Here is a 24,191-nt window from a genome sequence, read left to right on the forward strand (position 1 = left end):
GTCGGCATCAATTAACTTTGCGCCGTTTGTTCCATAAATTATACCCAATATGTATTCCTAGAAATTACATTGGAAGAAAAAGAATAAGCGACGGAATATGTGTGATGTCTTGACTAATCTATTTGATTCGAGTCTCTGATATGAAAGGCTCAAACATGAGGAGATTTAAGTTGAAAAAGGGACACATTTACCATTAATTGGCATGCACTTCTTTCATTACGCGCCGGATTTCCTTTTTCTGTTTCTTCTTGCCAACCTGGAAACATAGAAAAATAACCGTTCTCTGAAAAGGAAATTAGTCTAGATGAAATGTAATATTTAAAAATTTCAGGAAATGCTGAACTTAAAGTGCACAAGTTTTTCAATTTTCCTTCTCCGCAATCAAGCAGTTTAAGATAAAAATTTTATCAAAGTTCTATAGATATATCAACATTTTCTAAAATATATATATAGGATAAAGAAAATTGATATCTAATTAGACATGTCTGTCTACCTTTCAGCTTCGTTGACGAAACTAAAGAGAGAGATGTTATTTCAAGTTTTTTTTCTTTCAGCAAAGCAACATTGTATCACGGCTGAATTGATATATATGAAGTCAACTAAAGACAAATCACAACATTCGCGGCACAAAACATTTTCAACCCAACCTTTATGTTTGCTTCATTTTAAAAATTTGTTCCAATTTTATCGCATTTCATTTTTATTCTGAATTTGTCAGAGACGGGATGTTTTAGATAAAAATTTGTCAGTAATATTTGACGAAATTTTCCAAAAGTCACAAGATCAAATTGGACCGTATCGTTATGTTCACACCTAGCTGCGATTTTCTTTTATTTCGTTCTTTAAAACGAAACTACTGCAAGAATTAGCACGTTGATTGTTTTCATTTAACAATAAATCCTTAATTTAGGGAGAATTTTCACGTGCGCGCGATTCAGTACTGTCCGGCAGCCCGCCCTCCAATAACCCAAGTCAAGTCTCGTTTTGAAAACGCATCAATTCAGTTCAGAACTTAGCTGATGGAGTTTTAACATGGCGCAAAACTTGCCTTTTTCAGTGGCTAATATACTTCGTTCGGACTTCCCCCATCCTTCGCGTATTAGCAGAACACCCAGGGTTTTATATGTGCCACCTTGTTTTCAAGAAGCTGCAAATGTTCCATTTGTAGCCGGCTTGCGTTGCGAGCTTGATCAACGTATGAAGTGCGGACAAGCTGGATGTTTTAGCTACAGCGGTGCTCCGCCAATATTTTCACGGCCAGAGAAAGATACGATGCAAAGTTCCACTCAAAGAAGGAAACGACAGGGAAAGACGAACTCCAGCGAAACTCAAAACGAAGGTAATATTACTTTTAAAACTCATCCCTAGACTTTTTATTTGAGTTCATTACATTGAGTTTTTACCTGGCCAGACGCGAAATTAATGAATGCTGTTAGTTAAAAGTGTTGTTCTAATAACACATAGCACTTGACATTTTGAAACCCATACGCAAGGTGTTGAAAATTTCAAAGAAATGTTTTAGTTTTCATTGATTAACGCAATTAGGCTTATAGTTGTTTAAAAAATGACGCCTTTTAATATATATTTGTATGCAAGTTCGTCTTTTGTGCAAACTCAGCGAGATTTATGCTTGGCTGCCCTCATATGTGCAACATGGTTTTGTCGCTAAAGTAAAATTTTAGCAATTTTGAATTTCAGTTAGATTAATTTCTTATAAACGAATTGCTAATTTTCAGTAGTCACCTCTTTAAAAATTCCTCCATTTGTCATGGAGTTTTTTATTTTGCGACTTCTGTTGGTCGCCAAAAGTGTATCGAGTACAAAGTAAGTGTAATTTGAAAATCATTATTTAACAAATTTGTTGAGAAAACTTCGTTATAAAACCAAAAAGTGTGTGGAAAAAATTATCATGGGAATGCAATGACTCATTTTGAATTTGCAGTGACACATGAACTTCGTTATGCTAAACTTCTAACTTTTATCAAACTTTGCCAGTTAGAATTTTTCCTCGCATACCCATGTAGTTGGTTATTTCGCCATTGCAAACGCCTTGAAACATCAGAAACGAATTCAACACAACTGGGAAATTTTTTATTTTTTAACTATGGCAGAAAAAGCTAAAACTAGCATTTGCCGTTAATCTGCAACTTTCATTTGTATGACATTTTTCATGACTGACGACAAATAAAACAGTTAAACTATTTTAAAAGAGATCAATTTTGCGAAGATAAAAAAAAAAATGATTTTGTTAACAGTAAAGTACGTATGATTCGCAAAACGTCGCCAAAATTGGGCCGTTACTTAGTCAGAATGGTTTTCACTTCCTCTTAGTCTATCCCGCTTCACTGCAAAAATGATTGTCTTTCAATTTTGTTCATCAAATCAGACAGGTACCTGTAAAATTTTTGCTGACATGAAATGAAACGAAGAAGAATATATAATTTCCTGAAACTCTGATTATGAAACAAGGGTCATATTTAAGTTTCGCTCTTTTAAGAGTTGACAATGCCCCAGTCAAATAAAATCCCGCCCTCAACCTATCCCTTTGCAGAGAGGGGTATTTAACGGGGGAGGGGGAGGGAGAATTTAACCTGTATCTGGTGTCAAAGAAAAGCTATCTACTGGAATAAGCACAAATTTCTTTGGGATATCCCCGTCTGTATTCTTTGAATTCGTCTCGTTGCGCAACGGCCGTGCATGTTCCGGGATTTCCCGGGCTTTATGAAAGAGGGGAAAGTCTTTCCTCTTCTTGGAAACGTCATTCTAGCCTGGGGCCCGTATCGCGAAAGTCTTCCTGCGTGGTAACTGTTCAGGCCTGAAATCATTCAAATATTCCCAAATATACGTAAAACTGAAGTGTAAAAGAGCGGGTCCTAGCTGACAAACTGGTGCATTTTCATTTTTGTTAACTCGGAAAGTTTTATCGTATCATATCTGCAAACTGTTAAGCTTCGGTTAACAGCAACAGCTAATCGACCTGATCGGGACCCCCGCGGCTTTCGTGAAACGGGGCCTGGAGCCGGAAAACAGCTGACGTTTCGCGTTTCCCTATTGCTTGCGGTTGAATTTAGCAGTTGGGTGTCCCAAAACTTTTGCTGTTTTCTCAAGCTACACAATTTTATCGCGGATTGAACAGGAATAATGGAATAAAAGAAACATACATATTTCTTTTGAAATAATGACATAATTCCCTTGTTTTTAAGTTTGGGGGTAACACTGGAACAATGTTGTCCTTTACAGACAGGTCCTTTACTTTACTGAGTCCAGAAGATTTAAATTTCGAATGGATCTCATGCTCTCTTCAGCACCCAATTCGATTTCGGGAATTTGACCAATTTGGAAAAACATTTTTTTTTTCTCTTTTAAAGAAAGTTTGTTTTCCAAAGCTGAGCCTTATCTTGTGGTTAATTTTGGCAGAAAATTTTACTTTTCTTGGAAAAGCAAATAAGCGCTATTTTGGAAGGGCTTAAAGATTGTTTTCTGTGAAAAATCGGATTAGTAATGAGCTGTTATTGTGAGGTTTTGACTGATTTATTTGAAATGATGACTATGTTTTATTTAAGGACAATTACTGTTGTTGCATTTTCTGAGAAACTTTGATTCATTTTCCTAAAATGTAAAATATGCCAATTCCTGTTGAGCAAGCGATAGGTTCAGGCTTATTTTCTCCCACAAGGTGCCAAGGGCATTGAGTAAAAAAATGCAAAACAGTTTTGTTCCAAAACGCCAAGGTTTTTATTATTCTCTCTTGTTGTTATTTATTATTTTCTCGAACAATATTCCAAGTAATACAGTTCGGGCTTTTAAAAGCTTAGGGTCGTTTATTTAAGCGAAGGCCAATTTAGGCCGCGGTTTAAAAAATCATTGGACCTCGAGATCTCTCTCTTAGTGTGCCATTTTAAGAAAACAAGTGCTTTTTCAGTCTACACCGTATGCTTTATTGAAACTGTTCACGGTAAACGGTGTTTAGATAAAAGCGTCTGCCACTGACTGAAAATGGCTTAGAACGCAGTTTTGTTAAACACAGGCTAAACTCCGTTTAAATACCTGGCCCTTAGTTTTTATCACATGAGTGGTAGTTATTAGCTAGTATCATGTCATAGGACCTTTTTTTACTGATAACGGACATAAAAAACTTCTGTTGTTGTTGTTTACAAAAAATAATGCGCTCTAAAATTGTAATCCCCGTATACCGCTGAATAGACCAAAAAACCAAAAACCAAAACATATACCTTCTCCAGTATCATTTCCATGTTAGACCAAGTCAGGAAGTGTTCGACACTTCTACGGTTTCAACCGTTTTAGTTGTTGTTGTAGTTGTTTTTTTTTTCTTGTTGCCATACTGATTTCAAGTTGTGTAACATTTTTCATTTGAGGTTATTTTTCCCTGGGGTCTTTTTATAAGTGCCTTTACACGTGTATTGCGGCCTTGTGTCTAAGTCGGGATGAAGAGGTGGCGTGTGTGTGAGAGAGTCATGACACTGGCCATGTGTATATTTTAGATATTTTTATTTACGGGAGATCTCTCTGATATTGTCCTTTCCAGTTAAAACCTATTATGATGTAATCCTAAAATATTTAATTCCTTCGGTAGACAAAAGTGCTAGAAGTAAAAAGAGCGATGAAAGTAAAGAGGACAGCAATGCTAGTAAGGAGAAAAAACATGTTAAAAAGAAGCGAAACAGAAGTCATTTCACACAGGTGCAGCTCAAATACCTGGATGACGTGTTTTCCCGCCAACAGTACCTGACACGTGATGAGCGTGCGCTGCTAGCGAATGCTTTGGACATGACAGAGCTACAGATCAGAAACTGGTTTCAGAACAGGAGATACCAGTTACGTCATCGAGGAGTCAACAAACCGAGGCAGGTTCCTGTTAAGGTGCTGGTCAGCAGTAGTACTGGGCATGCGTCCGAGGCCGACTGAAAGCAAGACGCTGGGCGATTTCTTGTGAGAAAGTTTTGAAGAGTTTCTAAACTATTCTATAATAGATGTAATATTATCAGTCAAATGTGACTAAACATGTTGAAATAGCGGTCAGGATCTTTTTTAAGTTGAGAAAAATACTGCTGTTTTCGAATTCAACATTGAGGTCCGGCAAAATGTATTTTCGTTGGCACGGTGCAAATGTGCGCAACCGGATTGTGCCTTGTGCGTTTAAACATATGTGGTGAGGTGAATAAATTACACACGGTTTTGATACCTTTAGTGAACGCGCTAAATTCTTGATATAACACCGATGCTAGGATGCCACCTTCCAATGATGTTTCACTGAGTTTGTCATCATTTTTAATTTCATTTTTTTTTAGGGTTTCCTAAAATAAGTACAGAAAATGTCCGGACCGACGTCGCGTGTTAAAAATATATTCAAGATGAGGAGTTTCTTCTTAAGACAGCTTTCAAAGCTCGATAAAATCAAGAGTTTTCGATCTGTCTTAACATCGATATCAACTATTCGATATCAGCGATATCATATCCGCATGGTTGAAAACAAAACTGAAGGGTGATTAAGACTGTATGTCAAGCTTTAAAAATGGGAAAAATATAAAATATATAATTCATTATTTGATTTATGTTTTCTTTCTTCATTCTTTTCTCTCACTCTTCTTGTCGCAAGGAACCTTGCAAAAAAAGAAACCAACGCGTAAAGTGAACGTGCCCATGAGGTTTGGTCTCTTTTATGCTTGCGTGTCCTTCTGGAAAGAGCTACCTATTGTTACGTTCCTTTTAATATTTCTAGAAAACAACGATGTAATTATATTTGATTTGATCTTCATAAACTTCCTCTTAGTCTGACGGCGCTGAACTCCTATTTTTAGCCGCCTGCTGTGCGTAAAGGAAGGCTCTCTATTCCCTGTTACTGAAATCGGAGTTAGTGCATGCAGATTGTATTTTTTTTTTTTTTGCAAACGTAGCCGGCCAGTTGGTTCTTTTATGATGACGCTCATTTTGAGGCTTATAGCAATTTTTTTTTCTATCTTTTCACACGTATCTCTAGAGGCCTCTCAAAGCGTCCGTCCGGCCCTTCAAAGCTACTTTATTTTTAAATCAGCAGTTTTCCCAAAATGCATGTGCTTGGTCAGCGATATCATATCCGCAAGGTTGAAAACAAAGCCGATACTGGCCGATTTAAATATCGCCTCTTTCGACGCCGATGTGCATAACCGGATGAGTTCCATCTTATTTCAAAGCATTGTCACAAGGAGTGTGAGAGGGGGGGCAGAGGAGCATTACTTGAGCTAGAAGAGCCATCTGATAGGGGGATGTTTCAATCTAAGTAGGACTTGGGCCTATATATACAATTGTAAAGGCTCCCAAAAGAATATCGCTCTTGACTGACGTTCCCGATTTCGGCGAGACTGAAACTTTTGCTCACAAAAAACCAAGGTATTACTAGCGTATTAGTACAAAGCTATTTCTATAGTTACGGCACACTTTCGCAAAAAATGGTTATCGTTATTTTACATTTTCAGCTGAAGTGTTAAGAGCGGCCGGAGGGAAGATGAACACTCATTTGAGGGGAGGCCATTTTTAAATTCAATTTGGGTGTGGCCAAACAATGTGCCGAGGGGGTGTGGTAAATCGAGGATTTTGTGTGAACATTTGTGAAGTATTCTGTGTCTTATAATATTTAGCAATAGGGATATAGTTGTTTAAATGTTTTCAAAAGGTATACAGAGTCTTTGTCACTACATAACGCCATTTTCGCATCACGGTGAAATGTTCCCCAGCCTTCGATATTGTCCTCAGCCTTCGTTCCCATTCCTCTCTGTTGACTAGAACGGCGCGGATTTCTCTTCAGTTGCGCCACTGACTTTGAAAAAGAAAATGTTGACGAGCCGTTTTCACCTTTGTGATGTGCTTTCTTGTTTGTTTTAAAAGGGTGGATTGTTAATGTATTATTAAAAACCCCTTATGATATTACCTCATGCATTCAGCTAGGCGTGGTTATCGCTCAATTCCTGAAGTGATCAGAGCCCATCATAGCAAAAACCCGCCCGGCGACTGTGCTAAGTAGCGGCTAATAGGCCTGAAGGCTGAAATATGCTTACAGGACAATCCGATTTAAACCGCTTGTAGGTTGTCTAACACAATTAGACATGGTGGGGCAGCTTTTACGTCTCCGTAGTGGGTGACATTCCTGAACCAACTAAAATAAATTCACCGAGCAAAATAATTCAAGAATCACGCGTGGCAAGCGCTTAAAAGAAAGGGTGGGAAGAGGAACTGAAGACGGGCCGGGAATAAAGCATATGCTTCGAAGATTATCAACAGTGCGCTTTAAATGTTAGAAATTAAACGCCTGAACAATAAAACTGATGAGCAACACAACAGTTCTCTTGGTTAACTACTTTCACATTCAATTGAAATGGAATGCATGGGTTTAAATCACCCTTCCAGGCGTTTCGGAACAGCTAAAAAAATTCGATGAATGTGAACTCACGTCATGAATCAGAGCAATAAATAACAACCTTTAAAATTGCCGATGGGTGATTAAGACTGTATGTCAAGCTTTAAAAATGGGAAAAATATAAAATATGTAATTCATTATTTGATTTATGTTTTCTTTCTACATTGTTTTCTCTCGCTCTTCTTGTCGTAAGGAACATTGCAAAAAAGAAACCAGCGCGTAAACTTATGCTTGCGTGTCCTTCTGGAAAGAGCTACCTATTGTTACGTTCCCTTTCTTAGTTCTAGAAAACAACGATGTAATTATATTTGATTTGATCTTCATAAACTTCCTCTTAGTCTGACGGCACTGGACTCCTATTTTTAGCCGCCTGTGCGTGAAGGAAGGCTCTCTATTCCCTGTTACTGACATCGGAGTTAGTGCATGCAGATTGTATTATTTTTTTTGCAAAACGTAGCCGGCCAGTTGGTTCTTTTATGACGCACATTTTGAGGCTTATAGCAAATTATTTTTTCCGGCTTCTCACACGTATCTCTAGGGGCCTCTCAAAGCGCCCGTCCGGCCCTTCAAAGCTACTTTATTTTTAAATCAGCAGTTTTCCAAAAATGCAGGTGCTTGATGGGCTGGTTGCCAGTTTCATGTTCTGTAGGGAGGGATGGGGCGGTGGGGTACGGGGTTCGTACAAATTGTGTTGCCTACTTTGTCAGCAGCCTTCTGTGAGTATAATACGTTATAGACAGATGGCAAATGTTCATTATTGATTGGCAATATTGTGTTGGGTATTAGAAGCTTCCCTAAGTTAGACTGATTTTCACGTGAGTTTCTTCATTTCTTTTTGTGTAATACAAATTTTGTCGGCGACTATGCAGGAGCACCCAACGACAATTTTCGGAAAATATCTGTCGGAAGACGATGTGAGATCTAGAATTTTCGAAGCATTTGTTGTAAAATATCTTGCTTGCCTGCCTCTCCTAACATTTTCGAACATCTAAAAAATTGTATAATTGCCCATTTTTAAGGGATTTTTACCCTTAAATATCACTTAGAATTTTCGGGAGCCTTTTTTCTGGCTGAAATTTTCAAAAAGGTAAGTTTTGCTCCCTATAATTTTCGGATTACCAGACTTTCAGCTAGGAAATCCGAAGAGATGAAAAATTTTTAGGGGATAAAAATATGCCTATATCTACCGTTTAAATACTAAAATACGTTTAACAATGCTATGTTTAAGTGGTTTTGAACTATATTCTTGTTGAGTGCCCCTGACTATGCATTCATAATCTTCTTTGTTCTGCGGAAGCATTTTACAACACTTCTCCGCCGGAATCAACATTTTTCGTCATTTTTTACTTTGGGTTTCTTTGTAGCTTGTTGTTGTCTGTTTCTAAGAGGCAAACTCTTGAACCAATAAACAAACCTACGCCTACGGAAGCCTTTTCTTTAATAACAGGAAACCAAGAGCCATGATCATTATGGCTCTTGCAGGATGTACTTGTTGATGCTATACTGTAACCTTAAATTATCTTTAAAACAAATAAAAAAAATAATTTTATACGTCAATTTGGTGTGGCCAATTAAGTCATTTAAATACATAATTGGTGTTAAAACTGGGCTGACCATTGACGACAGTCGGGGAAGAGTCGTTAGGTGACGTCATCAAAATAGTATTGCACCAAAACACATATCAAATAAAGATAATCGGCATCACCGGACAGAATTAAAAGATCAGTTAAAATTGAATTAGTTGTATCAAGTTTTGTTTAAAATAGACGTGATTAAGATTTTTTTCTCCGTTAATCAACAATGACCCATTCAAAAAAACCTGCCATCATGAAATGGCGCATGGACTCTAACACTGGAATTAGAATTAGCTGCAGATAATTAAAAATAAATAGATAAGTAATCTGAAATAACTTTATAAATCCAGCGTGATTTTAAAGCACAAGTCAGATAAATACGAATATTTCGATGTGTCGAGACTGGAGCCGGTATAGGTCCTGAAATAATCCACAGCAGTGAGCCAACAAGAGCATGGGCGGGTTCTTTAGAGGTTGGTCTGTAAAAATAAATGACAATCTTTTGATGACCTTTAAGGACGATTATTTAATACATAGTTAATCTGGACAGACATTCCACTAAAGGACGTTTTAACTTGCGCCAGAATATACGTGGGATTGTATCAAGACCATAAGTTTTAATTTTTGCCGAAAGCATTTTGGAGCTCGGAGACGACGAGCAAAAGAATGAGTTAATTTGGCTAGACATATTAATGACATAAAAGTGATTAACATTCCAAGATGTCTTTCCTCGATTTTGTTGTTTTATGATTATCCCGGCGGCGGGAATACAATACGAAACTGCATCATTTTAAATCAAAGGGTTTTGAGGGTTTTGTTTACAAACAACTACACAACGTAGCCTTCATTTCTCTTCAGTGACTCTCTTTTGACTCTCTTCGTAAAGAAGAATTGGGAAGAGACCCTTTTCTTGACTCTCTGCAACGCCTGTAACCACCTCCTGTTACATAATGTTAAGCTGCTTCAGTTTATAGAAATGTTTGTGTCATTTCTAATTGAGTTTACCGTCTCGTGACCTCTTAAAAGTCATAGGACAAATATGTTTTTACAAAGAGAGGATACGGATATATGATTTTAATTGTTGGTCACGCAGCACTCGCGTGGGTCGTGAGATGACGTCACCGGAAGTGCGTTAAAGAGTTCGCCTTCTGAAAAAATGTAATAGTGTTAAACTCATCATGCTGATCATAGATAGCATAAGGCCGCTTTTTTTCGAAAATATTTTTCCTCAGATGCTCAGAAATATATCTTTTAAAAGACATGATTAAATTTCTAATCGTGTATAAAGTGAAAACAAAAAACATGCACAAAAAAGTACCTCTTTCAATTTTGTCACACATGATGTGATCACAGCAAAATCATTTATGACCCCAGTGGATCACTGGTGAAGTCCAAACACCAAACCGCTCAAAAACGTGGGAGGCACCACAACATGGCCGCAATTTTAAAGGAAAAAGGTCAATCATTTTACGTGATAACAGCCGGTTTAAACACTGTCCTTAAAAGGCCAAGCATTTTTCCACAGCAGATTCAAAGCCAGCTAGTGCTGAAACACACACGGCAATGCGGCAAACAACAGAGGGACTTTCCCTTTGCTACAGAACTCAATCAGTTGAGTCATACTTATTTAATAAAACAATTCAGATTTATTTCAATGTATATTCTATTACTTCTTGTGCTTTCTAACAGTCTTCATACCCTATAGATGCATTATCGTTCCCTTTTCAACTTGAAATGACGATGTGTACAAAGTTGCATTTTTTCTCCAAATTCACGATCATTTTTCCTTTTTCTGTTTTCACAATATCATACGACAATTGCCGGTTTGATAATTCTTAATTACTGCGTATTATGCAATTTAATACAGGGCTAATTCTGCTGATTAGAATATATTTCTAGGAACTGCAGCCTGGACAATTTAGAATCGAGGGACTTTTTCGGTTTCGTGGAAAATGTGGAATCAGCAAACATTAAGATCTTGGAGATCTCAGTAAAAGGCCAAGTAAAAATGAATCGATTGCTGCAATTTCGTTCCCGGAAAGGCCGATTTATTGCAAAGCAATTTTATTCAATGTTATTTCCCTTGCATCTGGTAATTCTGGTCGAAAAGGAAACTGCTCTTGAAACAACCAACACCCCCAGACTTGTAATGACAAGTTACTGGGGCGGTACTTAAAATATCAATGACTTCATTGGAGCGTGCAGCGAGCACTAACATAAAACTCATGTGTTGTGTGAGAGACTTTCAGTTTAATTCCGCCACGCTGTCAGGTCACTACAGTTCAAACATGACGGATACACATCAACAAAAGACCTCTCTTTCTTTTTCGATTGACAATATTCTGAGAGATGACTTTCCAAAGCAGCGAAAGCCAAGAATCAGTGCTGTGAGTTTCCCAACCGTTCAGTCCAAGTTCGGTCGCTGGCCGAGCGCACCATTTTACCGATGTTTTGCAGTCCGTTATAATCCAGTCCTTGTGCGACTGCTGCCTAACATGCAAAGATTCGGGGAAAGGTTGCAGCAAGCTAACAGAGTAAGAGAACTGATCTTAGCGCACCAGACGGAAAAACGAGCAGAAGAAGGAAGCCTGAGAACTGACTACGATAAAGAGGAAGACTTCCAGGATAATGAAGGTAAGATGTTCTTGATATTTTTTTTTAATTGCAACTTTTTTTCTCCAACATGGTCTTTAAGCTCAAGCATCTCCGTCGGTAACAAGATGATCGCGTCAAGGAAAAACTAGCAAGTCCTTGATAAAGTTTATGCAAATGCCAATGCTATAAAATCAAAAATGAAAAGAAAATTAGGCCGAAACGAGGACAGAAGACTCGTTGGCTAGCGAATATTTTTGGCAAAGAGATTTTTCAGTTTGTATCGGTTGTTATACTTACTTATTATACTTGTTTATGCATTTTACTAGCGTTAACATAACTCGGTTTAATAAATGCATCATTGTATAGAACTTGAATAATTAATCATATCCTAACAAGTTAAGAGCCGTTAAATCTTTAAACGAAGTCAAATGACCACAGATGGGTTGGTGAATAATTCTTTCACTTCCTCGCCACAACAGCTTCAGTTTCTTCAAACAGCAGCCTTTTTAGAACAATACTGCAAGGCCTTGTTTAAATTAAATTTAAAAGTCAAACAAACTCTAATTTAACAATGATCAAATAATTACTGATGTAATGTACCTATATAGAAACATCATTAACGTGCGATGTTTAAGGTACCGTTAAAATCGCGTGATACATGCCTGTATTTCATGGTTGAAAGGGTAAAAAGCAAGGACTTATCTGGACTTATAAGTTAGTTTTCGCCTTTGTTCGAGCTTGCCCCAACAAGGAATACAGCAAAGCTAAGTCTCATGCAAGAACAGCTTAACATCATACGAATCACATGAAACTAAGAAGGGTATTGACTGATCTGCAGGTTCAAAATTACTTAGTTTGAAAAGTTACTTTATTTTTTTGTTTTGAGGGTTCCATGCCGAGAGAACAGCTTACAAGGATCATTTTAGCCAGCTGGAGCCTTCCCGTTGCGCTCTTTAGCGAATTTTTTTTCGTAATACTTTGCGAGTTTTGAATCATCTTCTGTGACTTTCAACCTGTTGCCGGCCGCGAAAACAGTATTAAACCCGCAGATTTACCACAATTCTTGCCTCTGTCAGATCTTACCATTCACCGCTATCGAACTTTAGGAATGCCATCTAAATCTCCCGTCGAAAAAAAAAACAGGATATTTAATGCTTCTTAACGCTACTGAGCAGAAATCTTAAACTTGAAAACAAAAGTTCTCTTTTGTCGTTTCCTTTACGTAAGAAAGGGCGCTAAAATTGCGGAAAAAGTGCAGAAAGTATGAGGATCAGAGATAGTGAATAATTTAATAGGCAAGAAAATGGTTGTCATGGATGTTTAATAAAAAAAGTGCGTAGAAAAGCTTGGTTTCCGTTGTGGTGGAATAAAAAAGAGAGAGTAAGTTAATTTAGTTTTTATACTTAGGTACTAGCGGAAGTATTTTTGTTGATAAAGCAATAATTCTCCAAATATCGACATTACACTTGAATAAGCGCAAAAAATATCTGTTGGAAATTGAAAATTGCGAAATTTACGAGCAAACAAACAAGGTACTTAGGTACTAACGAAAGTATTTTTGTTGACAAAGCAATTTTTCCCAAATATCAACATTACACTTGAATAAGTGCAAAAAATATCCGTTGGAAATTGAAAATTGCGAAATTTACGAGCAAACAAACTAAAATAGTCGCGTGTGGCCTCGCCTGATGTCCGTGTTTGAGTAAACTGATTTTGTGATAAAATTCTCAAATGATCTTGTTAATCCAACAGTCGAGCAATGACCCCAAATTTCTTTCTCCTTCGATGCCTCTTTTTCTCAACCCACAAACAAGACATATTTCTATTTTCCGGCTATAAAAGACTTCTTTGACTGTGCCGCTGTCCGGTCGCAAGTTGCGACCACGAACGACATACATCGAATCGAATCACGTAAAATTTATCAATTCACTTTCTGTGACTAAAATCGGCATTAAGTAAGCGGATCATCAGAGTGAAATCTTTATTCCAGGACTGTGGGTTTCATATGAAACTTATTTGCTTCGCTACGGTGTTTAATCCAGTAACATCGGGCTCAAAAGTGCAATGATCGGTCAGGCGATACTCAGTCGTCAATGTGCTAAATCACCAGGGGCACCCAGAGACTTTTTTCTCTAAAATAACTGTTCGAAAGAGCAAGTATTACCTAAAAATGTCTAAAGCTCGAGTAAGGTTAAAAAATTTCTAGATAATCATTGCGTTCGTCTAAGATATTCGGTTGTTTTCAACTAACTTTGTGTTTTCGCATTTTCAAAGATGTTGCGATAATTTTTTAACAAATATCTCCTGAAAATTTCGAAATAGAGACTATGTACGGCCACTGCATGTCCTCGAACTTTCGACCGGATTTCGTCAGGGTAGCTAAAAATTTCGAATGAGGCGAAAAAGCTAACTAACACTTTCAAGACGACCAAAGTTCCCCTCAGACAACCGAACAGAGAAGTAGTTTTTAAGGCAACTACAAATTAACCAAACACAGTGGCACCCAACGACTGTTTTCTGTAAAATATTTGTTCGGAGAAGCATGCAAATATTGCCCAGAATTTTCCATCACTTGAGAACGGCTAAAAATTTCTAGATAATCGTTCCGTTGTTGTGCAATTTTCGCCGCTTATCTAATAATCCCTACGATTTCCTGAAGTTTAAATTTTACATTTCACTTCCCAAGTTAGGCTATTTTTTTGTAGAAAAAAGGAAACCTTTAATTTTCGAATTCAAAAATGTGATGGAGAGAGGCATCAGAAAATGTCTCACTTTCGTAATACGTCCAATTGGATCAAAATTTTCGGAAAAATAATACTCAAGCCCTTATAATATCGAAAAGACTAAAGTTCCCCTAGAAAAAGTGTTTTCAATACATGTATTTAGGAGGAAACAGGCTTCTTAGGTTAAACATAGAGAAAACCATTTGGGACACTTCTGACGTATTTGGAAACATTCGCTCTATTTTGCCTCTAACTCACAGAAATAGTACGAAGCTACTGAGTTCCTCGTATAAAGCGATAAGATATACTTTATTTGATTTTGTTGTTTTGAATGCTTTACAAAAACGAAAGCATTTTTTTGCGCGAAACTAGAGTTTCGTGGGAGGAAAAAAAGAAAAGAATCTGAAAGCCACATCAGTCATTCTTCAAAAATTTCCAAATTCCTGCACCCACAATATAAAAAATCAGCGCCAAAATACAAGATTATTTCTAAACAGGAAATAATTTCCCAACAAAGTATGCCGTTTTGCTCAACTGTTCTTCATTTTGGCTCAAAGTAATCAAGATTGGCACTTTTTCTCAAAAAGGGTGTGAACACTGGTGTTTTTCTAGATTTTCTGGCAATGAACTCGTGATAACTGAATTACAAGAGCAAAATAGTAATAACTTCTACGGCAATTTGGCAAAAACTCGTAACTGCGCTTGATTTCACAGTTCTTAGTCTAAGGAATGCTCATAACTGTTGTGTCGTTGTCGCGAGGTAATTTTTGACCAAATTGACTGCATATCTTCGACAGTTTAAGGGCGGATGTTACGTTATCGACGAAAATATAAAAATGTTTGTTATTATACATGCAATGTCTTCCGCGTTTTTAGCGGCCTCATAAGAATTTTGTTTTTCTTTGTCAAGTTTTGAACAATGGCGAAAGATATGACTTTGTATTAGTTATTGTCTCGAGTAATAGTTTTTAACTTATTTCTAAGTTCTGGACGCGTCAATGAAGTCGATGAATACAAAATATCTTATACGTGATCTGGAGGAGTTTTGCAGCTATGTTTTAGGGATAAAAATAAATTGAACCGGCAGAGGTCTATTCAGACTGGCCACTAAATCATCAAAGCGCAACAATTCAAACGAAAGCAAGAGAAAGTCGGAAGACGGAAGTGGTCGGCTAGAAATAGGCGATGAAAGGTAGGAAATAAGGGTTTGCACTACTCGCTTCCTACAATTGTTTCTAAAAACCTCAAAATGGTCAAAAAATGAAGAAATTGTAATTTTAAGACAAAGTTCTCGCGAAAAGGCAACGAGATTCTACACGAGTTAGCGGAATTTTAAACTTACTCACGTTGAAAGCGCGCGACGAAACTCGCGTGATCTTTTTGAGTATCATGCGTAGGTCATCGCGAATAAGTATTTTAACTTTATGCCAGTCATCAAAAATTGAGGGTAATTGAAAATAATAAAAAAGGGTTGGCCAACCCCCTTACGAGTGTGTACAGGTCGCATCTCGTTAGCCGGCCCTCATCGACTTTGGAATCAAATCAGACACTTATTAAAATAAATTTGCTTTTGAAAACTTTCGTTGTTAACAAGAAGACACCAAAAAAGTCGCCGTCCAAATCATGGCGTTTTCGCATCGTCCAGTTTTCAACCGTCTTTTTTCTGCCAAGCCCTTTCGATGCAATTACATGGTTCAATGCTTTGTTAGAACGAAAGATTGGAAGAACGGCGATCATATTTTAAAAAGTTTAAAGTGTCACCAAGATTAGCATACTCAGTTATTGAACTTCTGAATGAAGTTTTTGTATGAACGGAAATTAAATTTTCTTGGAGTAGCCTAGCCTAGCGGAAAGTTGTTTCAAAAGTATATAAAAACTGCTTAAGTGTGACTTTGATCAAGAATGGATGCGAAGAAAGTCGACTGCGACAAACGACGTATCAGTGTTTTCAAACTTTGACGGATGTATGAGAAAAAGCGCTCCATAGCCATTGATTAAGACTTGTACTTCCACCTTGCAAAACACATTTACGACTTTCTCGGTGTTCAAAGGTTATTTCATGCATTAACGAACGTTTCTTCGTCTAGTGTTGTTTTATGCACATACTGTTACCTGACTTCCCATGTATAAAAAAGAAAAAATCGAAGAGAATAAAAGATACTCCATAAAGGTCTAAAAAAAAATTCCTTTGAAACTCTTTCACGTGCCTCAGTACTATGATAAGTTCGATAGGAAACGTAGTTTATTCCGGGCATCATAACTTTGATATTGTTCTTGTTTTCAACATTTTCCGGCAACCATCTTCAGGGAACAATTTCGAAAAATTAAAAATCATTAACCTCTTTAAAGTGAAAGCAAGTGAAATTTAAGGGGTGGCACATTATGTTATTCTGTTTCAGTTTTGTTCTTAACACGAGCTGCACGTGTCGTGCATCAACTTCTCGACAATTTGTGTTCGAACATAACATTGTCACAAACGTTGGGGAATACATAAAAATACAGTTTAGAGTTTGTGGTCGTAGGGTTCTCAAGCCTGCCTTCCATTTGTTTACATTTTAACTATCAGTCACCGAAACTTTGTTGCCTGCAGTACTCTGAATTCCGGCCATTGTGTCATTGTAACAAAAAAGACTGGCATAATAACACTGATGAGCGAGGCTGTTCCTGCACATTGGCCTTTGACTCACGATAGTCGAATATTGAAGAACATATTTATTAAAACGCGAAATTTCTTTTTGTACCATTTTACGAAATAAAATTACTTAGTATTATTAAGTTTTAACAAAGGAGTTGTATTTTAATGGTAACACCATAGAATTTCAACCACACGTTTGAAGGGTAAGTTAGAGTCAGACGAATGATTTCTCGATCACTTGATTTTTGAGTGAATGGTATTTGTCGAAGGGGGCCAATCGAGGCTGAAATCTGTTTAGGCAATAATATGATTCATTGATACTTGTCCACGTTCATTGTACAGTATTGAAATGACAATGTTTCATATTGCAAGGCCGTTCGGTCGAAATAATAAAAAAAAAAACAGCACGAAAACACATCGGTTTCAGAGCGTAACACTATCATAAATATTATCGTATAGCTTGTTTATCAAAAATAATCAAGGCGCAGCTTCTAACAACCTCTTTTCACCTCTCAGATGAAATAGAAGAAGATAAAGCAAAACAACATCCACAGCAGGACAAGTGCATAAAGGAAAAAAGCCTACAAAGAAAGCGACGAATTCGCAGCCATTTTACACAGCGTCAACTTCAATATCTGGAGAAAATATTTTCCCGCCAACAGTATCTGACACGTGACGAGAGAACCCTGTTAGCGAGGGGACTGGAAATGACTGAGCTTCAAATCAGAAACTGGTTTCAAAACAAAAGATATCAGAAAAAACATCGCGCAATTTCAAATGACAGTAAAGCAGACAAAGAGGACCAACCAGAAAAACCGGATACTTCAATGGATGGAAATGCCGATGTTTAATTTGTACCAGCAAGAAATTGAAAAGATAATTATTTTATTTATAAATATAAAGAATTCTAAGAATTCAAGGTGTTACGCTTGTGGTAGAGCCGTGTTATAGGGAAAAAGAAAAAGCGAGCAACTTAAATAAGAATGGGACTATGCATGGCGATATTCGCCGATGGTGTGTCGGTTGCTATGGTACTATAAGCAATCCTATAGTCTGACCCTTGAAGCGAAGGAAAGAAAACGCTAAATAAGAGAATCAACGTAAAAATAAAACGATGTGTGTTGACTTAAAAAGAGAAAACTAAAAACAAAGAAACGTGGAAGAATTGAAAAATGAATTTTATTATATTTTCTAAGAGGTTAAGAGTAAACATCCAGAACGCGTGCAACTATACTTTGACCTCCTCGGTATTTTTCACCAACATTATTTATATTGTATTATTTATGGGGTATACATGATTTCAAACGAGATAATATAACGATGTTCGCATATTTAACAATAGACGACATGATTGTACTTTAAAGTGCTCTAGAAATATTGTTTTATATAGCTTATAAAGCGTTTCAGTGTATTGTTGTCTACATTATAACTGACTGTTAACAGTGTTTTTAGGTTTTGGAAAAATAGAGCGAGGTGCAAAACAATCAGTGTGTCTCCCCCCACGAGTTGTCTTCTTTCTTTTTGCTAAACTCGCACTGTCACCGAACATTGCTACTTGCAGAGATGTAGCTGAACCCAACGGAAGTATATTTTATCAATATATGATTTCCCAAGAGTGGCCTAAATTTGGCAAAGGTTACTTTTATTAGAACATCTAAACGACTGTTTAAAAGTGTTTTTGGTTGAGGACATGTATCAACAAACGAAGTGGACTAAGACTTCTCAAACTCATTAATAATTTATAAAGAAAATACAAAAGAAATTTAAAATATTTGATGAGTGTTTGGAAGTCAGATGAAAAACCTGGTCATATTTGCATCCTTAATTTCTCCTTCTAAAATCATTCTGTTTGAGAAGTAATATCAAGCATTCGACACAGTGTTTCATCACCAGATGAATCATCTCGAAGTTCGTCAAAAATATTCCGCTGCCCTTCGTACTTTCAACTCTATTCTCAGTGTTTCATCTGGTGATGAAACACTGTCTCATAGTTGATATATTACTTGAATGACGTTTCCAAGCCAGTTTTCCCGTTATCTTAATTGGAAAAAACGATAAAAAAAATCTTTGATCAAGGTTTGCACACACTTTAGAAAATGAATTCATCACTGTCATGACTAAATTCTTGTTCAAAGACCATTTTGTGCATTATTTTACGCAGTCGCAGTTTACACAAAAACTCGGCAGAAATCTGGTGATATATATACTGCCCCTTAAAAAGGACAACACAATAATACAGCTGTTAATACAGTTACAGTAAACAAAATTATTTATAATGTCATTGGTTTGAAATCATCGGCTCTTACTTTCTTATGCGTCTTTCTTAAAACGCCGGCTTAACCCACAAGTCGCAGCATGGAAAAAAAATTCAAATACTGATCATGTTCAAGACAATACTATACCGTAGAGAAACAAAGTTTTCGAAACAATCTCTTTAAATTAGAAATGTCCTCAAATCCCAACTCTTTTCTCGATTATATAAGATTAAACTGTACTGACGTTGTTCTGCTTTTGAAGTAACTGCGAAACATGAGGTTTTGAATGAGGACGGGAGCTAGGATGCCACAGAGCGAATGACAAGAAAGCCTTTTCATTTTCTTCCATAGTACGACTCAAGTGCAAACTGAGTGCGCCCTTCAAATGAAAGCCATACTGAGCTCAAACAGCCCTTTTGATTGGTATTGTGTGACAGCGCGGCTATACCAAGATAGAGTAGCTTTAACTCCTGTTTTCCCAGGTCTGTGGAGGAAATCCAAGGATGTATTTCATGCCGCCGAGTATTACTGATGTTGTACTGGGTGGTTTTGACTTGGTTACACTTTCTAAAATGTGACTACTCAAATGAAAGCTACTGAGCAGTACTTTCCTGTGGTACTGTTTATTAAGCTGTGCAAGGTAGTTCTAACTTTTGAGTCTGTGGATGAAATCCTAAAGTGTCACCATTCAAATGAAAGCTACTGAGCAGTACTTTCCTGTGGTACTGTTTATTATGCTGTGCAAGGTGGTTCTAACTTTTGAGTCTGTGGATGAAATCCTAAAGTGCGACCATTCAAATGAAAGCTACTGAGCAGTACTTTCCTGTGGTTCTGTTTATTATGCTGTGCAAGGTGGTTCTAACTTTTGAGTCTGTGGATGAAATCCTAAAGTGTGACCATTCAAATGAAAGCTACTGAGCAGTACTTTCCTCTGTTACTGTTTATTATGCTGTACAAGGTGGTTATAACTTTGGAATCTGTGGATAAAATCCTGAAGTGTGACCGTTCAAATGAAAGCTTCCAAGCAGTACTTTCCTGTGGTACTGTTTGTTATGCTGTACAAGGTGGTTCTAACTTTTGAGTCTGTGGATGAAATCCTTAAGTGTGACTGAAAGCTACTGAGCAGTACTTTCCTGTGGCTGTGACCATTCAAATGTTTCTAGTCTGTGGGTATGACAACCGGTATGATCATTAATTATATGTAGCATCTGACTGTTCAAAAGAGTTAAAGCTACCAAAGAGCGCTTTCTATCCGCCCTATCAATATTTTACAAAAATAAAACTTTCTTTGCAATTTTGAACTTGGCTCGGACCCAAGAAGTTAAATTCAGATGTTTAAGTACTTAGATGTACTTCAGGCTTCTACAGTGGGGCCAGGGTCAAAGCAATTCACTTACTCTACTGATATATCTGCCCATTTTTTGCCACTTTTGGCTGTCTTACCGTCGTATACCACTATTCAAATGAAACATCTTCATGTTCTTTCTGAATGGAGTTACAAAAACTAAGACACATTAGGGCCGTTTAAACCAGGAAAAATAAAATGCGTCTTACATAGGACGCGTCCCAAATAAGACTCAAACTATCCCGTATAAACGGCACATTTCGTTCAAAATTTAGCTAAGACGCGTCTCATCTAAGAACAGCCCCTAACACCTGTTCTACGATAAGATGCGTCTTTGCTGAGTCGCGTCTTAATGGGCCGTTTAAACGGGAAAGTTTGCGTCTTATTTAGGACGCGTCTAATGAACGACGCGTCTTATTTTTCCTCGTATAAATGGCCCTATTGTTTTTATTTTTATTTTTTTAAATTTTCCTCTTTAAACCCCACTAAGCCGGAGATTAAAAGAATGTTTATGACTGTCAATAAGTACCAGCGGAATCAACTGAGTATGAAGAAACCTAAGCTGATATATGTAAACTGAACTTTTAAAATGGAAAACACTTGGGCTCTTACATATACCGAGATCGATCTCAGTTTCATGAGGGGACCTCTATTTCAAGCAATTTCTTCATATCGGCAAAACATATATTGTATTTGACACTCAGAAGTGCCAATTTTTCTCTTAGGCAATAAGAAAAACAGTTGGCGCATGCTATTTTTGTTAAGAGCTTTTGAGGAAAATGATGAACGTTTAATCGGTACTGCTCTCAGTCTTTCACTTAGAAGTCGTACTCGACAAAGAACTACATAATACTAATACTAATTAAAACCAATGAGTTATTTTGTTTTCCTTGATTAAAAATCGGCAGATTTTTGTGGAGGTATTTTGCCTGATACTGAAAAGCATCCTTTTTTGAAGGTCACCCTAGGTTCACGCTGATGTTGGATTAAATAGCTAGGGTGTTTTTGGACTAACCTGGCGCCATCTCAAAGTATCACGAGATTACTAAGGCCCAGGTTTAAAACTTTACATAATCGAACTGTGAAAATAAGGAGTCATTTTCTTAGATATAGCAAGATCGACAATAAGGTGACATTTCTCAAAAGAAAAGACTACCAGAACAAAATCTCAGTGGTTGTCTCTCGTTTTGCTTCAAAATACAAGAGTTTCGTCATCTTGATTGTAAACTGTACATGTCAAGGGCCTTTCTCTCTAGTTTTAACGTTAATAAGACAATATCTACTGGGAACAATTCTAGACTAATCTAGGTTCAAAATAGTTAGCGGTATTTCCATTAACTGTTTAGGCCTTGCAAAATCGCTGAGTAACTGTTTAATGGGGACCGGTGCGTATAAAGTAGAACGGCTGTTAAGCAGACTGCTTCACCCAGTGTTTTTTCGAGTGCAGGGTTATGCGGGAAGGAAAAAAAAAGCTTGGTAAAGCGGTAAAACTTCCTTTCTTCGGTATAAACTTCCTGTTAGTTTGTTACATATCAGTAGGCCCAAGAAAACCCAAAGAAATTAAATGTATTAGCCTTCACTGAACGTGAACTCTTTTAGCTGATAGTACGTAAGTACTTATAGATATATAAAAAGCATCTTTAGTCTATTTCAAGCCTGTTTCCCGAGAGCTCTTAATGTACAGTCAAAACTAATTTCAAAGTAATCTCGTCCTAAATCCTTTTTTTTTTGGCATGTTAGTCGTAAAATTCAATTAGTTTTTCGCTTATGGTGCTGTTTCACTAATTGTAACGGTGTACAAGCTGATCGTGTAATGATCTTTAGACAACGAATCTCAAGTGCGTCACTCAAAATGAAAGCTATTGAGCAATAATTTCCTGTAGTACTTTCGCCAGTTCTAGTTAGGGGGTTCTAACTTCGATGAAATCTCACCTAACTGAGTCAGTTATGTTTTAAATAAATTAAAGCTTTAAAGACGCCTTTTAACGATCGCGAGTCCGTTTTCCATGCTACTGATGTAAATGCCAACACGTGACATCGGTACATGTTCGTTCCCCTCAGCTCGGCCAAGGAAAGCTGGACTTACCAAGTTTCCCTAGTTACACGTCGAGAACGTTTCCGCTTTCATTCACTCTCTAAACCCAGCAACTGCACATATTCTTACTTTCATTACGTGCAGCCTTTCTCTCATAATTAATCTAGGCTTTGTTTACTCATTATTGGCTTGGTTAAAATTCCCCTCCGAGGAATTTTTCCGCTTTCACTAACGAAACGTCTTCAAACCATAAATTGCATTTGTTTCCCCTCGAGCGATTAACCTTCATGGGAATTCAGGGAAATGCCGTGCAACTTCGTTGTTGAACGTGTGATCTACGAGGACTTCCTTCAACGAATTTTTACTCATTGTTCCAGGATAGTTATTTTTACGACTTCCCACATCCATGGATGGAATTCACGCTGGGCGGGACTCTGACCGCGGGTTTGTTCTCGAACAAAAGGTCGAACTGAACCACAGAACATCCAACTGAATCATAATTTTAGAAAATCCTGCTTTTAATAAGGTTATTTTAATATTTTAAATATTTCTTAATATTGTTATAACATTTTTCCTTCTTGAAAACTGTAAGGTTGCTTCAAAAACTTAGTAGACTGTGGCCGGGACTGTTTACATGGCAAAGATCCTAGTACATAGGAAGACCTTATTCAGAAGGGAAAAATAAGCGGGTTTCAATTTAAGCGCCAAATGCATTTAGCGCACAAATATTATTTTAACGTGGACACTGCACGTCTCCCACTGCATGCAGGGTCGCCCATTCCACTGGCATCCGGGCTACGTGAAGGACTAGCGGTTTGATGGTAACTCAGTAGCTGTAGTCAGTCGATCCGTACCCAGCAAATACTTTGACACTTTGCCTTTTCAGATTCATTCCGTTCCAGACGAAATTGGTCCTTTGTAGTCGTTATTTAGGTGGCAGGCTGCTGGCAAACTTCAAGAATACTGATTTTCTTCTTCAGACTTAAGGGACCAGTTATTTAAACGTAGTTTATCCAGTGTTTAACAAAACCGCCATTTTTAGTTTGCCGAACGCTTTTAGATAAACACCATTTATCGTGAACAGTTTCATGAAAGCATACTGGCGTAGACTAGAAAAGAATTTGTCTTCTTGAAATAGCCTACTAATAAAGAGATCTTGTGGTCCAAAGATTTCTGAAACCGCGTTCTAAGTTAGCGGGACTTCGTTTAAATAACCGTCCCGAAGAGTTTTGCGACAACAACTCTCCATACATTCCCCCACTACTTCCTCTGCGTCCTTACGTTAGGCTATTTATCTTTGAAACAGCAATTAAACAGTCACGAACAGTATTGTCCGCAAAAGGATCGCCAGAATGAGCATGTTCTTATCTCTTGCTAACAACGTAATTGGTGCCATTAAAGAGGCTTAAACCGTACCCGCCTTCTCGCCAGTGTCTTTATCCCTGGTTCAGGAATATCCCGAAATAAGGCTATTTTCATGTGCTAAGATCTTACCAGCGTTGAGATGTTCCTCTGTGTATTTCGGCTAGAAAGATCCTTTCGCTTGTACCAACTATGCTGTACAACCCCTTTCATATCGAACTTAAAACAAGACAAAACTATTATGACGTTAGGAATG

General features: G+C 37.4%; 2 protein-coding genes across 2 annotated transcripts; both read left to right on the plus strand.

Moving 5' to 3' along the window:
* Positions 1-984: 984 nt before the first annotated feature.
* LOC140951136 (uncharacterized) lies at positions 985-5,187 on the plus strand. The gene is made up of 2 exons (XM_073400350.1): positions 985-1,321; positions 4,595-5,187. The coding sequence occupies exons 1-2, from the start codon at positions 1,033-1,035 to the stop codon at positions 4,924-4,926; spliced, it is 621 nt and encodes a 206-aa protein (XP_073256451.1). The 5' UTR covers positions 985-1,032; the 3' UTR covers positions 4,927-5,187.
* A 6,027-nt stretch (positions 5,188-11,214) lies between these two features.
* On the plus strand, positions 11,215-18,426 carry LOC140950447 (uncharacterized). Its single transcript, XM_073399677.1, has 2 exons — positions 11,215-11,619; positions 17,455-18,426. The coding sequence occupies exons 1-2, from the start codon at positions 11,274-11,276 to the stop codon at positions 17,787-17,789; spliced, it is 681 nt and encodes a 226-aa protein (XP_073255778.1). The 5' UTR covers positions 11,215-11,273; the 3' UTR covers positions 17,790-18,426.
* Positions 18,427-24,191: the final 5,765 nt, after the last annotated feature.

The sequence above is a fragment of the Porites lutea genome, chromosome 10 (assembly GCF_958299795.1).
Source record: "Porites lutea chromosome 10, jaPorLute2.1, whole genome shotgun sequence".
Lineage (NCBI taxonomy): Eukaryota > Metazoa > Cnidaria > Anthozoa > Scleractinia > Poritidae > Porites > Porites lutea.

What these genes read in the sequence shown, in the direction of transcription:
- LOC140951136 (XM_073400350.1), top strand. Translation starts at nt 1,033, where the DNA reads ATGGCGCAAAACTTGCCTTTTTCAGTGGCTAATATACTTCGTTCGGAC. An exon ending in ACAGGGAAAGACGAACTCCA is followed by an intron (nt 1,322 to 4,594) that starts GCGAAACTCAAA and finishes TTCCTTCGGTAG; the next exon opens with ACAAAAGTGCTAGAAGTAAA.
- LOC140950447 (XM_073399677.1), top strand. Translation starts at nt 11,274, where the DNA reads ATGACGGATACACATCAACAAAAGACCTCTCTTTCTTTTTCGATTGAC. An exon ending in AGACTTCCAGGATAATGAAG is followed by an intron (nt 11,620 to 17,454) that starts GTAAGATGTTCT and finishes TTCACCTCTCAG; the next exon opens with ATGAAATAGAAGAAGATAAA.